This window comes from Nilaparvata lugens, chromosome 14 (genome assembly GCF_014356525.2).
Source record: "Nilaparvata lugens isolate BPH chromosome 14, ASM1435652v1, whole genome shotgun sequence".
NCBI classification, from domain to species: Eukaryota; Metazoa; Arthropoda; class Insecta; order Hemiptera; family Delphacidae; genus Nilaparvata; species Nilaparvata lugens.
Genome location: NC_052517.1, coordinates 11,487,677 through 11,503,106, shown reverse-complemented (window position 1 = coordinate 11,503,106; position 15,430 = coordinate 11,487,677). Strand labels below are relative to the sequence as shown.

General features: G+C 35.5%; 1 protein-coding gene across 1 annotated transcript in view; it reads left to right on the top strand.

The window, feature by feature from the left end:
* Positions 1-15,430, top strand: part of LOC111055992 — a 214,823-nt gene that overhangs the window by 109,740 nt on the left and 89,653 nt on the right. The window contains exon 9 of the mRNA XM_039441170.1: positions 6,410-6,541. Coding sequence (XP_039297104.1) covers positions 6,410-6,541 — 132 coding nt within the window. The remainder of the gene's footprint in view (positions 1-6,409; positions 6,542-15,430) is intronic.

Below are 15,430 nucleotides of genomic sequence, written 5' to 3'. Positions count from 1 at the left end.
TGCTTGATTGGGAATTTTTGTTGAGTTTAGGGGTGGGCTGTAATTGATTATTAGTTGCTATGGCTTCTAGGGAATTGAGCGTTTATTATCGAAATGTGAGAGGTTTAAGGACCAAAACTCATGTGTTATTACAATCTTTACTTGCTTCTGAGTATGACTTGATCTTGTTGACTGAAACATGGCTGAATTCTGGTCTAATGAGGTCTTTGATGAAAGATATGTCGTCTATCGCCGGGATCGCCCCGGAAGTGACTCATGTCTGGGAGGGGGAGTTCTGATAGCGGTTCGTAAGCAAATCCGTTCTGAAGAGTGTGTCAACATCAACTCATCTTTCGATTGTCGGAGTTTTGAGAGCTTGATGATTAAAATATTTGATAGGGATGGTCCTATATATGTTAATGTTGTTTACTTCCTCAACTCTGCCAATTCTGAGAGCTATGGAAAGTACTTTGACTGTATTGAAGGATATGTCCACTTGATTGGAGATCGACTGCTTATTGCTGGTGACTTTAATTTGCCTGAAGTAACAGATTGTAATTATGATCTTCACAATGGCTCGGTAGCAGCTAAGAGGTTAGGACATTTTCTAAATTTCTTTGACTTGAAGTCAATCAATGGAATAAAAAACTCTAACCTACGCACTCTAGATTTGGTTCTTTGTGGTTACCCGTTATAAACGTTGAGCATGACTCTAATGCACTGGTACCAGAGGATATTGAGCACCATCCAGCCCTGAATATAAGTTTGATAACTGGAATTTCTGTGAAACGGCGATCGCCCGTTAATGCTCCTCCTGTCTATGATTTCCATAGAGCAGATTATTTTGCACTGTATAATTTGCTCAGAGATTATGACTGGAATGATTTGTACAGATTTGAGGATGTTTATGCGGCCGTTGACTGGTTCTACAGTGTCATTTATGAGTGTTTTAATGCCACGATCCCCCTTAAAAGCATCTCAAGTGAGAGGTCTAAGTATCCGCCTTGGTTCACTCGCCAAATAATTGACTTGGTTAAGAGGAAGAATAAATGTGCACGTAAACAGCGATCTTCAGTTCGTTACAAATATGAATTTGTAAGACTGAGAAGGGAACTGAAGTCTTTGATTGCAGTTGCCTATCAGAATTATTTGCTGAAAGTTGAGTCTGACCTCGGTTCCAATTCCAAGAATTTTTGGAAGTTTGTTAATGAGAAGCGCAAGTCCGATGGATTTTGTGAGAAAATGACTCTGCATGACAAACATTTTGTTGGAGATGAAATTCCCTCAGGGTTCGCCAATTATTTCGGATCTGTTTTCTCACCAGTCACCGCTTGCTTTGAGGAGGGTGATGGAATTGAGTTTTTGCATGATACAGCCAATAGTACTCTGGAAGTTGCATCATTATCGGAGAAAAGTATTCAATCTGCAATCAAAAGATTAAAGCCTAGAGTAGCTCCTGGACCTGATTGTATTCCTTCCTTCATTGTTAAGGGTTGTGGTGAGCTATTAATAAGACCGTTGAAATATTTATTTGACCTGTCACTGAGAAATGGAGTCTTTCCAAGTAGATGGAAGGTCTCGAAGATAATCCCAATTTTCAAGTCTGGCAGGAGAGATGACATCATGAACTATAGACCAATCAGTATATTGTCTGTCTTTGCTAAGGTTTATGAGAGGGCTCTTTATGATGAGATTCTATGGTATTCACGACCAATACTGTCTGAAAATCAGCATGGTTTTCTTCCTGAAAGATCTGTTGTGACAAATTTATTGGAGTTTACAGTGTCTGCCTCCAATGTACTTGATGCCGGTGGAGAAATGGATGTGATCTATACTGATTTTAGTAAAGCCTTTGACCGTGTTAATCATTGTATATTGTTGAAGAGGCTGTCACAGCTGGGCTTTAGTAGTGCTTTGGTTGATTTATTCAGAAGTTACCTGTTTCAAAGAAAAAATTTTGTAACTGTTCAAGGAAGGTTCTCTCATGCTTATTTCAGTACATCTGGTGTTCCCCAGGGTAGCAATCTGGGGCCCCTTTTGTTCTTGCTATTGATAAATGAGTTACCACTTCAGATACCCAACTCCAAGTGCTTGATATTCGCTGACGATATGAAGATCTACAAAGAGGTGAGAGGATTGGATGATTGCTATTCCTTGCAGGCTGATGTTGATAGAGTTGCATTGTGGTGCCATGTGAATAAGCTTGATATTAATGTAAAAAAATGTAAATGTATGACTTTCTCCAGAAAGGTTAATCCAGCTCGTTATCCCTACTCAATCAATGGTGTGTGCTTGGAGAGGGTAACAATGTGTAAGGATCTTGGTATTGTATTCAGTTGTACATTGTCCTTTTCAGCACATGTTGATCACATCATTGGCAGAGCGAACAAGCTATTGGGCTTTGTTCTGAGAAACTCTACCGGCTTCAATAATGTTGAGACTGTTGTAACTCTGTATCAGTCGCTAGTCAGAAGTGTCCTAGAGTACGGATCTATTGTCTGGAGTCCCTCTACTCATCAGGATACATTAAGAGTCGAACAAGTACAGAATAAGCTCCTTCGCTTCCTATTCTATATGCAATTTAGAAGAGCCTGTCCCTTGGGTTTTCCTTCTGGACGTTTGAGATCCCTTTTCAATATGTACTCTTTGAGGGCTAGACGTGACAGGTTTTCATTGATGTTTGTGGTGTCACTTTTGAAAAATTACATTAATTCACCCGCTCTCCTCTCTAGGATTGGTTTCCAGGTACCCACGTTCAATGTCAGAAGAGTTAGGACCTTTCATGTACCAAGATCAAGGACCCTTCATAACTTCTGCTCTCCACTCAATAGAGTTTTGAGGCTATTCAATAGCGTTTGTGAAGGTGTTGATGTGCATGGCCCTGTTAGTGAGGTTAGAAGGCGCATTATTGAGGCTATTCATAATTGAATTCGAATTCAGTTTCTGAATTGATTCAATTAATATGATGTCCGTGATTCTTATTAATTTTATAGAGTTGATCTAACATACAGTATAAATCCCTTAAATTTTATACTTGAATATCTATTGTTGTTAAAACTTTTTCTTTTCTTCTCTGCTTTCATCAATTTTCTTCCCACAGTGGCACATGTTTTCCCTTAACCTGTTTCTATGCTCAATTGTAGGCCTATTCTTTTTATAACTTATTGGATAAGTTTTAGATGAGTTTGGATAAGTTAGATTAGTTTTATTCTGTATTTATTATTTATGCTTAGATTATTTACAATTACTTATATGCTTTCCTCATACTTATCATCTTCCTTATATATTTGTGAATTGCATGTACTGTATCTCTCATTTTTATTTCTTTTAGTAACTTACTTTATTCGATTGTAAATGGTTGTAGGCCTATTCTTTTTATAACTTATTGGATAAGTTTTAGATGAGTTTGGATAAGTTAGATTAGTTTTATTCTGTATTTATTATTATGCTTAGATTATTTACAATTACTTATGCTTTCCTCATACTTATCATCTTTCTTATATATATTTGTGAATTGCATGTACTGTATCTCTCATTTTTATTTCTTTTAGTAACTTATTTTATTCGATTGTAAATGGTAGTAAAGACTGTTTTGGGCTTAATGCCTGTAGTCTTTAATAGTTGTTCTGTAATAAATAAATAAATAAATAAATAAATAAATAAATACCAATATCAAAATATTGTTGATCAAGAACTCAGTACATCGACAATTCATTCAACTAATACTGTAGGTACTGATTGTAGGTACAAATATAATCATTTCTCTTCTTAATTGATAATCAATTTCAACAACTGATCATAAACTGACTGGAAAAAGTTCTTCAATTTCCATGAATTTAATTAATAGAATTATATAAATCTTAAGTGTAGGTCTTATCTAAATTCACAAAGAGTTCAATTCTTGTTGGCAAGGAACATTATATTCAATGCAGAACTCATTGTTATTTCACTAAAAGATAGGATAAGTTGAATAGTTTCCCTTTCAGGAGGAGTTTTGACAACCCACAAAACTCATTTTTCATTTGAGGAAATATTGAAAAGGTGCATAGGATCTTATTTTTTGTTCAGCTTGCCAAAATACTCCTCATTTAAATATTAAAATTTTCGACTGACTGTACAGTGAGTCAATCATTCTATCATGGCTCGTATAATTTTGAAATTGTAATTAAATAAAAATGGTAGAGATTGATTAATTCATGTGAATATCAACATCTTTATTTAAAGACATATTAACTGCTTGCGAATTCATATTGTCGATACAGCATTGATAAAACTGTAGACGTTTATTTAGCAGTCTCAAAAAACTGTTCTAGCTGAAATAGTATATTTCGCACCTAGAGCAGAAAATGAGATTTTTCCAGCTCGAAATCGGTTTTCAAGTCCGAAGCCATAGGCCGAGGACTAGAAAAGATTGAGAGCCAGAAGAACATTTTTGCCCGTGGTGCGAACGCTATTTTTCACCACACACAAGAATGAACAATATATATATATATATATATATATATATATATATATATATATATATATATGAGAATAGTTGTTTACTAAGCACTTCCGAAAGCAGAAGTGGAAGGTGATAGCTCTAGCAAATCTGAGGTAATCTGTATATCACGAAATTGTCCAAGTATTTTCATTTTTTTCTGATTTGTCTAAATAACCTAAAAAATGATGTTCATTTATGTTGGAGATTGAGTTTATACTTTTTTATCCTTTCAAATGACAATAAGATGATATTATTATGAATGTTTTAATTATTGAATAATGAACACAAATAATGAAAAGTTTTTTGATCAGCTGTTTTTTGATCACCTTTCTCAGTTCCATGTCAGCGGCTGGAAAGGGTACTCTTTCCGGCCTAGGCCGGAAAGAAACCTGTTCTGACGTCAGACGAGAGTCGTCTGCAAACAATGTCTTTCAGATCTACGTTGGGACTGGAAAACAGGTGCTTTCTGTGCAGTGTGGCGAAAAATAAACCATGCCACATGTAGGCCTATACATCGCATCAGGAAAACAAAGTTCGAAACTATGGTTTTCCTAAACATATGTTTTTGAGATAATTTCTCTGTTGCAGCTGTTTCACATTCGCCATATTATTATACATATATAGATTATATTATATTATATACAGATTATATTAATAATAATAATATAATAACATATTTAGCAATAATAGAACAGATGTTCTTTTTTGAATTTTTATCATATGATTTTGTTATTCCCAATGATTAAACCATATGTTAGAATATCTCATGTTGATCAACAATTCATCTCAGTTCCATATGGCGTTCACCTTACAATGTTCATAAGCTTACTTAATAGGATCCTTTTTCATCATTTGAAACCCTTAGAGAAGAAATATCTCAAAATCCGTTCTTAGTGTGCGTCTAGCATGTTTGAAGAATATTTGTGCAAATTTTTAAGTCTGTAGGACAAATAGTTTGAGCTGCAGTGTGATTCTACATAAAAATTTCCGAAAAATGCCCTCTTCTGAACCCTCCTGTGTTCCCAATTGGAATTTTTCTATACAGATATAATGTTTTTTCGTATCTGAACAAAAAAGTTCCTCATGACTTTGCTGTGCAATGAGCGGTTGAAAAGTACAAAATTTCGGGGGAGCCCCAGCTCCCTCAGGGGGGCAAATTTCTGAGAATCCTTTCTCACTGGATGTTTTCAGGCTACCATGTACAATTGTGCAAAATTTCAAGTTTTTAGGCTAAGTAGTTTGGGCTTTGGTGTGATTTCAGTCTGTCGGGGCTTAGCCTTTTATAGATATGGAGATTATTTGATTCAAGAAGAATTCAATATTTGAAGAATATGAAAAAAGCCAGCTGACAAAAGCATTTACAGTTACAGTTACAGAGTTAGGCTCCACTTTTTTGCTTGAACTATCATGTCCAGATTGAAATATTCAAGATTTCGAAATAATGCATATTAGTACAAATAGTACAAAAATTTGCAAATATGAATGATTATCAATGTAATATAGACACAGAAACATCATGATACAAAATCCATAGCAGTGATTGTGGGAAATTCTACAAAGGCCAGACTGTAAAAAATGTTCAAACAAGATTTAAAGAACATTTTTGGGTCACTGAGATGAAAGAATAGTCCCATACCATCCTTCGTCAATCACCTTCCAAATCAATAACATGAATATTACACGATTTTCGACCATAGTATTATGTCAATATTGAATTTTGGACATGATAGTGAGAAATTGAACACAAAAAAGAATTCCAAATAATATTTGCACTCAGAGTTGAGTAAATGTAATGTGTTAAACATTACTTATACTGAAAATAATAACTCAATATTTGAATGAAATTTAAAACATGATATATGGATTTTGATAACTATCCATTAAAATATTATTCAATTTCAATTCAAAATCCTATGATTCTGATAGCCAATTCTATCTTGTTTTTAGGGGGAATTTTCATAACCATCTCGATGAACCAATTTTCCAATTCTCTCCTCTCAGTAAGGAGACTGGTGTATCTTACCTAGTTCAATCGGAGTTCACTACCACGATCGATAACAGTGCTGGTGAAATTATTGTGTAAGTAAGACTACCGTATGCAAAAAGTGTTTAATGTGTTCATTTTAGTTGGGTGTCTACTTATATACAGTATCAACTGAATATTATCCTGTTAACTAAAACAAAGCAGATGGATTTCTACCTTCGGAAGGATACGAATCTACTATTTAATCTCCAATAGGTACTTGACAATTCAGAATTTTTGTCATGAAGATAATATTCAAAACAAGCTAAAAAGCAAAGGCATCAGCGAAGCAGGAGTTTTACAGAAGTTTAACATTACAACCTAAAGTAATGTTCAGACCAAAATCTGCAGCTCTGCAGAGTCTGTGGATGAATGGATGTATTTGAAAAGATATGTCGCAGGATTATATGATGTGGGTGCTCACACTGACATCTATGTATCTGCCAGTCTAAGTTCCAAGAAAACTCTGCTCACATGCAGATGAGGGGTTTTCTGAAGCATCATCATGAGTGGTCTTTTTTGAAGCATCATCATAAGAGGGGTTTTCTGAGGCATCATCATGAGAGGTCTTTTCAGGGGCATCATCATGAGTGTACTTTTCTGAGGCATCATCATAAGAGGTCTTTTCTGAGACATCATCAGAAGTGGTTTTTCCTGAGGCATCATCATAAGAGGTCTTTTTTGAGACATCATCATAAGAGGTTTCTTTCGAATATCATCATAAGAGGTCTTTTTTGTGGCATCATCATAAAAGGGGTTTTCAGAAGTATCATCGTGAGTGGTCTTTTCTGAGGCATCATCATGAGAGGTCTTTTCTGAGGCATCATTATGAGAGGTCTTTTATGAGGTTTCATCATGAGAGGTCTTTTCTGAGGCATCATCATGAGAGGTTTATCTTTAGGCATCATCATAATAGGTCTTTTCTGGGGTATCCTCATGAGTTGTCCTTCTCCTAGCATAATCATAAGAAGGGTTTTCTAAATCTTCATCATGAGTGGTCTTTTCTGAGGCATCATCATGAGAGGTCTTTTCTGAGGCATCATCATAAGAGCTTTTTTTCTGAGCATCATCATAAGAGGTCTTTTCTGAGGTATTGTCATGAGTTGTCTTTCTTCCGGCATCATCATATGAGGGGGTTCCTAAAGCATCATAATGAGTGGTCATTTCTGAGGCACCATCATGAAAGGTCTTATCTGAAGCATCATCATAAGTGATCTTTTCTGAGGTGTCATTATAAGAGGTCTCTTCTGAGGCATTATCATGGGTGGTCTTTTCTGTGTGGTTAAGCACATGGTTGAGCAAGTATGGTTGAGCACCCATGAGAGGTCTTTTCTGAGGTATTGTCATGAGTTGTCTTTCGTTTGGCATCATCATAAGAGGGGTTTTCTGAAGAATCATCATGAGTGGTCTTTTCTGAGGCATCATCATGAGAGGGGTTTTCTGAGGCATCATCATAAGTTGTCTTTTCTGAGGCATCATCATAAGTGGTCTTTTCCGAGGCATCATCATGAGAGGTTTTTTTTAAGCATCATCAAAAGAAGTCTTCCCAAGGTATCATCATGAGTTGTCTTTCTTTTGGCATCATCATGAGAGTGGTTTTCTGAAGCATCATCATGAGTGTCCTCTTCTGAGGCATCATCATAAGTGGTATTCTCTGAGGCATCATGATGAGAGGTCTCTTCTGAAGCATCATCATGAAAGGTTCATTTTTTATCATCATCATAAGAGGTCTCTCTGAGGTAACGTCGTGAGTTGTCTTCCTGAAAGAGAGGTCTTTTCTGAGGCATCATCATGAGTGGTCTTTTCTGAGGCATCATCATAAGAGATCTTCTCTGAGGCATAATAATGAGTGGTATATTCTGAGGCATCTTCATTAGTGGTCTTTTCTGATGTTTCATTATAAGTGGTCTTTTCTGAAGCATGATCATAGGTGGTCTTTTCTGAGGCATTATCATAAGAGGTCTTCTCTGAAGCATACTAATAAGTGGTATTCTCTTAGGCATCTCTATTTGTGGTCTTTTCTGAAGCGGGATCATAGGTGGTCTTTTCTGTAACATCATCATAGGATGTCTTTTCTGTGGTGTCATAATAAGTGGTCTTCCCCTGAGGCATCATCTTTATTGGGTTTTTTTTCAGGCAGAATCATGAGAGGTCCTTCCTGAGGTATTGTCATGAGTTGTCTTCCTTTTGCCATCATCATAAGAGATCTTTTCCAGGGCATCATTATAAGAGGTTTTTTCATAAGCATCATCATAAGAGGTCTTTTCTGATGCATCATCATAAGTGGACTTTTCTGAGGCATCATCATAAGAGGTTTTTTTTAGCATCATCATAAGAGGTATTTTTTAAGGCATCATCATAAGAGGGGTTTCCTGAAACATCATCATGAGTGGTCTTTTCTGAGGCATCATCAAAAGAGGTTTTTTCAGGCATCATCAAGAGAGAGAGGTTCTCTAAAGCATCATTATGTGTGGTCTTTCCTGAGGCATGATCATAAGTGGTCTTTCTTGAGGCGTCATGATGAGAGGTCTATTCTGAGGCATCATCATAAGACGTTTTTTAAGCATCATCATGAGAGATCTTTTTCAAGGAATCATCATAAGAGGTGTTTTCTGAAGTTTCATCATGAGTGGTCTTTCCTAAGACATCATCATAAGTGGTCTTTTCTGAGGCATCATCATAAGTGGTCGTTTCTGAGGCATCATCATAAGAGGTTTATCTTTGAGCATCATCATGAGAGGTCTTTTCTGAGGTCTCGTCATAATGGGAGATGTTCTCCTAAGCTTCATCATAATGAGTCTTTCCTGAGGTATCATCATTAGTTGTCTTTCTTTTGGCATCATCATAAGAGGAGTTTTCTGAATCATCATGAGTGGTCTTGTCTGATGCATCATCATAAGAGGTCTTTCCTGAGGCATCATAAAGGGAGGTATTCCCTGTGCATAATCATGAGAGGTTTTTTTTAACATCTTCATAAGTGATCTTTTCTGAGGTATCATCATGAGTTATCTTACTTTTGACATCATCATAAGAGGGGTTTTCTGAAGCATCATCATGAGTGTCCTCTTCTGAGGCATCATCATAGGAGATTTTTTTTTAGAATCATCATAAGAGGTTCTCTCCAAGGCATAATAATAACTGGTACATTCTGAGGAATCTTCATTAGTGGTCATTTCTGATGTTTCATTATAAGTGGTATTTTCTGAAGCGTGATGATAGGTGGTCTTTCCTGAGGCATTATCATGAGAGGTCCTCTCTGAATCATGATAATGAGTGGTATTCTCTGAGGCATTTTCATTAGTGGTCTTTTCTGATGTTTCATCATGAGTGGTCTTTTCTGAAGCATCATCATAAGAGGTCTTTTCTGCGGCGTCATAATAAGTGGTCTTCTCTGAGGCATCATCATTAAAGGTTTTTTTTTTGCATCATCATGAGAGGTCCTTTCTGAGGTATCGTCATAAGTTGTCCTCCTATTGACATCATCATAAGAGGTCTTTTCTGCGGCATCATCATAAGAGGTCTTCTTATAAGCATCATTATAAGAGTTCTTTTCTCAGGTATCATCATGAGTTTTTTTTCTTTTGGCATCATCAAGAGAGGGGTTTTCTGAAGCATCATCATGAGTGGTCTTCTCTGAAGCATCATCATAAGAGGTCTTTTTCCTGAGGCATCATCATGAGTGGACTTTTCTAAGGCATCATCAAAAGAGGTCTATTTTTTAGCATCATCATAAGAGGTCTTTTTTGAGACATCACTATAGGTAGGGTTCTCTGAAGCATCATCATGAGTTGTTTTCTCCGAGGCATCATCATAACAGGTCTTTTCTGAGGCATTATCATAAGGAGTCTTTTCTGAGGATTAATCATAGGAGGTTTTTTTCTAAGCACCATCACCAGAGGTCTTTTTCAAGGTATCGTCATGAGTTGTCTTTCCCTTGGCATCATCATAAGAGGGGTTTTGTAAAGCATCATCATGAGTGGTCTTTTCTGAGGCATTATCATTAGAGGTGTTTTCCAAGCATCATTATAAGGAGTCTTCTCTGAGGTATCACCATGAGTTGTCTTCCTTTTGGCATCATCAAGTGAGGGGTTTTCTGGAGCATGATCATAGAAGGTCTTTTCTGAGGCATCATCAGAGTCATCAGAGGCATCATGAGTTGGCAGCCCTGATCGCTGCTTCAAGTTGAGTTGTTCTTATGGTCCGTGGTTTTCCAAGTTTTACAAGGATGTGAGGTTTATTGTTTTTGAATCACTGAGTACATTAGCACATTTGTCACAATCGTAGTGGAAGATTGAAGGTTTGTTTGTGAGTGTGCCATAGTATTTAAGTTTTCGAACAATTACTAACCTAGAAGCAATAAGAAGAAATAGTGCTGTATTCACGGCAAATACGTCATATTTGATCTTTGACCACCTTGATCTGAACTTGACAATTGAAAATTTCCCGAAGATAACATCCCTCAACACTTCATTCAGAAGAACCTGAACAAAAGTATAGGAAGCTCTTCTAGTGTTGCTACCTGAGTTGCTAAGGTTAGTTTCATTTTGTTGCTTCATCTTGTGAGTCGTTGCTAGCTTTTGATACAGAGAAGATCGATGAGACATGGGTCTTTTGGCAACATTTCACATCTCTATCTTGTGTATCAACTGAGCTTAACCATCTCTGCAAATTCAATCGAACTGAACACCGAAGTGTGTTATCTTCGGTCGTTATCAAGTGGCTTCTGAGAATCAATTCATTATCAAATGAACAAAAGCATTGTCATGAACAATTCCGATGCATTATTATGATTTACGGAATCGTGCCTAAGAACTGTAACTATATTAAACCTCTAATTTATTTTCTTCCATATTCCTTGATCCTTTCTTTTCAGGAACTTCCACTTTTTTCCTGCTTTGTTGACTCTCTAAGCATCAAATTTCCATCACTTTAGTTCCCATGCCATATTATACAGATTGAAGAAATTATTCAATACAGACTGCTCTTTCTGTTGTGGTGAAATGATAACACGACTTGTGCGTAATACCAGGAGATCACAGATGGAGCACAATTCAATGGACCTTAGAGAGGGGTTGATTGATAGTGGAGTGATTAAGATTGCGGTGAATATACATGCAGTATTGGAATCAATCGCTAATAAATTTTCAAAAGAAGCTGTAATAGATATGATCCCAGAAGTTATCTCACTGCTGAATAAATATGATGCCACAATCGAGGTAAATGAAGATTTGAAGGCTGGTTTGGTGAGCATTGCAGCTGAAAATGATTCTCTAGGAAAATTACTCGCACAAGAGAAGAGGGGCAGATTGAATGAGTTGAACGATTTGCTGTGTAATGAGGAGAAGGCTGATGCGGAGATAGAGCAGTTGAGAGTAAAGCTCAAAGAATTGAAGACTTCTGCTAATGAATTAAGGATTGAGCTCAGTTCAAGGGATGCAATTATCAATCTTTTACAAAATGATGCACAGCAGACAGCGGATAACATTCTAAAATTGGAAACTAATTGGAACCGAAATTAAATTATTGAAGAAATGCAGACCTTCCCCAGTGGGTTTTACAACCCCAAGGTTGACCTGTAAATCTCCTCGTTTTTCTGTCGGCAGTGCGATAGAGATGTCAAATGGTTTTTCGGCCCTTGATGCTGAGGAGACTGAGTCACTTCCTTTGAAAATGGCAGGGAGACATAATCTTCCATCAAAACATCCAGTACTTGGAGTCAAGAATAGACTCCCTAATAATCACATTGCAGGAGTTAAAACCGGATATCATAATAGTAACTGAACATAAACTAGATGAAAATGAAATTCAAAGAATCAAAATACCAGGATATTCCTGTATGAGTTGGTATGTAAGAAAGTCGTTTAAGGGGGGAGGCGTTTTAATATTAGTATCTGAAGAGCTGGTTGAATGCAAAAACATTATGGTAAAGGCAATAACTGTTATTAATGATGATAAGATCTTTGAAACATGTATGATAGAAATAAAAATAGGTAAGAAAAAATACATTGTAGCTGGATTGTATAGAACTCCTTCAGAGAATATAGAAGTGTTTCTTGATAAATTGAATAGATTTTCAGTAGAAATTAGCAAAATTAACCAGAATGTTGTAATCGGAGGAGATTTCAATGTGGATGTTTTGAGGGAGGGAAAAAAGAAATCAGATTTTATTAATGTAATGAATATGAATGGATTTAGACCTACTATAGAAATACCTACTAGAATAACTGAAACTTGTAAATCAGCAATTGACAATTCCATTACCAGTCTCAACAAAGCTTCTATTAAAGTGGAATGTTTGATAACAGCTCTATCAGACCACGATGGACAAATTTTCCATATTTTGAACACAAATGATAAGTGTGAAGGTTTAAAGACAAAAACAATGGGTAGGAAGTTTGGGAAGTCCCAAATTCAGCGCTTTATAAATGATCTAGATAAATTGGATTGGACTGAACTTTATCAGAGTCCTGTAGAAAATAAATTTTCATACTTTTACAATTTTCTCAAATATTATTTTGATCTTCACTTTCCATTTGGTAGAATAGTAAGAGCGAAACAATTTAGTAATAAGTGGATTGATAATGGGATTGTCAACGAACATAAAAGGCTAATTGAAATGCATCAGCGATACAGGAAAGACCAAAGTAATATAAACTTAAAGAAAACTACAAAAGCACATAAAAAGCATCTAAAAAGAATTATCATCTACAAAAAAAAGAATTATATTGACTCAAAAATAAAAAAATCAACAAATGTAAACAGAACAATATGGCAAATAGTTAACAATGAAACAACAAACAAAAAGGACAACAAAGTTATTAAAAATATTTTACTTAAAGAGAATGGTATAGACATAGATGATCCATATAAAATTTCAAATATGCTAAACAATGATTTTGTAGGGATGGTAGACACTCATGTCATCCCTTAACTAACCAAAAGTGACATAACAGGTGAGAAAAATGAAAAAGTTACAAAATTATCATTTAGATGTAATACAATTGAAGAGAAGGACTTAAGTAAAATAATAGATTCGATAAAACCAAAGTGGTCAGCCGGCTATGATGACATACCAATAAAAATAATCAAGGATGCTAAGTCATCACTCATCAAACCTCTTTTGCACGTAATCAATGCCTCAATTATAACTGGAGTGTACCCAAACGAATTGAAAATATCAAAAATAATACCAGCATATAAGAAAGGAGATCCATCAGATCCTCTCATCTATAGACCTTTGGCCATCCAACCTGCCCTATCTAAAATATTTGAAAAGTGTGTACTAGTTCAGTTAATTGATTATTTTGAAACTAATGGTATACTTGACAAAGAACAACATGGCTATAGAAAAAACAGGTCAACCATTACTGCTTTGATAGAGTTCATAGAAAACATTTTAGAAAACTGAGATGAGGGATTAAATACTGTAGGAGCATTCCTGGATTTAACCAAAGCATTTGACAGTGTGAATCATAAATTATTAAATAAACTTCAAAATTACGGAATTAGAGGTAAAGAGCTTAGCTGGATCAAGTCATATCTAGAAGGACGGCAACAGTATGTAAATATAAAGTATACAAGCAATAAAAATCAGTACAATATTGGATCAAACTTAAAATGTAATAACTATTCTGTACCATAAGGATCGGTGTTAGGTCCATTTTTGTTTCTGTGCTACTTAGGGGGGTTGCCTAAATATATGTGTGATTTAGTTGAAAATAGTAAATTATGCTTAAATGCTGACGATATAAGTATGTGCATTGCTGATAAGGACTGGAACACAACAGAAATTAAATGTGACAATTCTATATCATTAACTAAAAAGTACCTAAATCATAGACATCTGCTACTTAATGATAACAAAACAAAGTTCCTCCATTTTACTTGTAGAAATTCAGATGTAAAACAACTTAATTCCGTAAATAATGAGGAAGAAATCAAATTTTTAGGTCTATATCTTGAAAACACACCTAGTTGGTCCGTTCACATTCAAAAAATATGTAAAAAATTGAGCTCAGGAATTTTCGCGCTGAGACGACTAGCAAAAATTTTGAACTTAGAAATGTTAAAAGCAGTGTACTTTGCAATGATCCACTCCCACATTTCATATGGAGTTGGAATATATGGAGGAACAAGCATCTCAAACTTAAATAAAATACTCCTATTACAAAAAGAAGCAATAAGAATAATTCTAAATCTTGATAGAGAGCGGTCATGCGAGCCATTCTTCAGTAAGTTAAAGTTCATGACGGTGTACAGCCTGTACATTTATAGGACAATATTATATATAAAAACTAACGAATCTAGATTCCCACACGGCAAGTAGATATACATAATTACAACACAAGAAATAAAAATAATTTTACAATAAAGAAACACAATAAGGAAAAATATAAACAAAGTCCAACGTACATGGGAATAAAATTTATTGGTTGTCTCCTAGGTTGCATAAGACATGAACCTGATAGATCAAAATTCAAGGAATTGCTGAGAGCATATTTGATGGATTTAGCATGCTACAGTATAGACGAGTTTACTGTAAAAAAATGAATTTTATACAGTCACTAATTTCTCTTTAGCTTTAAGTTAGTTTTTAGTTTTTGACTTTTTCATGTACATTTTCATGTATGTTTTGGAAAGAAATAAATGATTGATTGATTGATTGATTGATCATAAGAGGTCTTTTCTGAGGTATCATCGTAAGTGGTCTTTTCTGAAGCATCATCATGAGTGGTTTTTCCTGAAGCGTCATCTTGAGAGGTTTATTCTTAAGCATCATTATAAGAGGTCTTTTTTGAGGCATCATGATAAAAGGTTATTTTCCAAGCATCATCATGAGAGGTCTTTACTGAGGTATTTTCATGAGTTGTCTTACTTTTGGCATCATCATAAGAGGGGTTTTCTAAAGCATCATCATGAGTGTTCCTTTCTGAGGCATCATCATG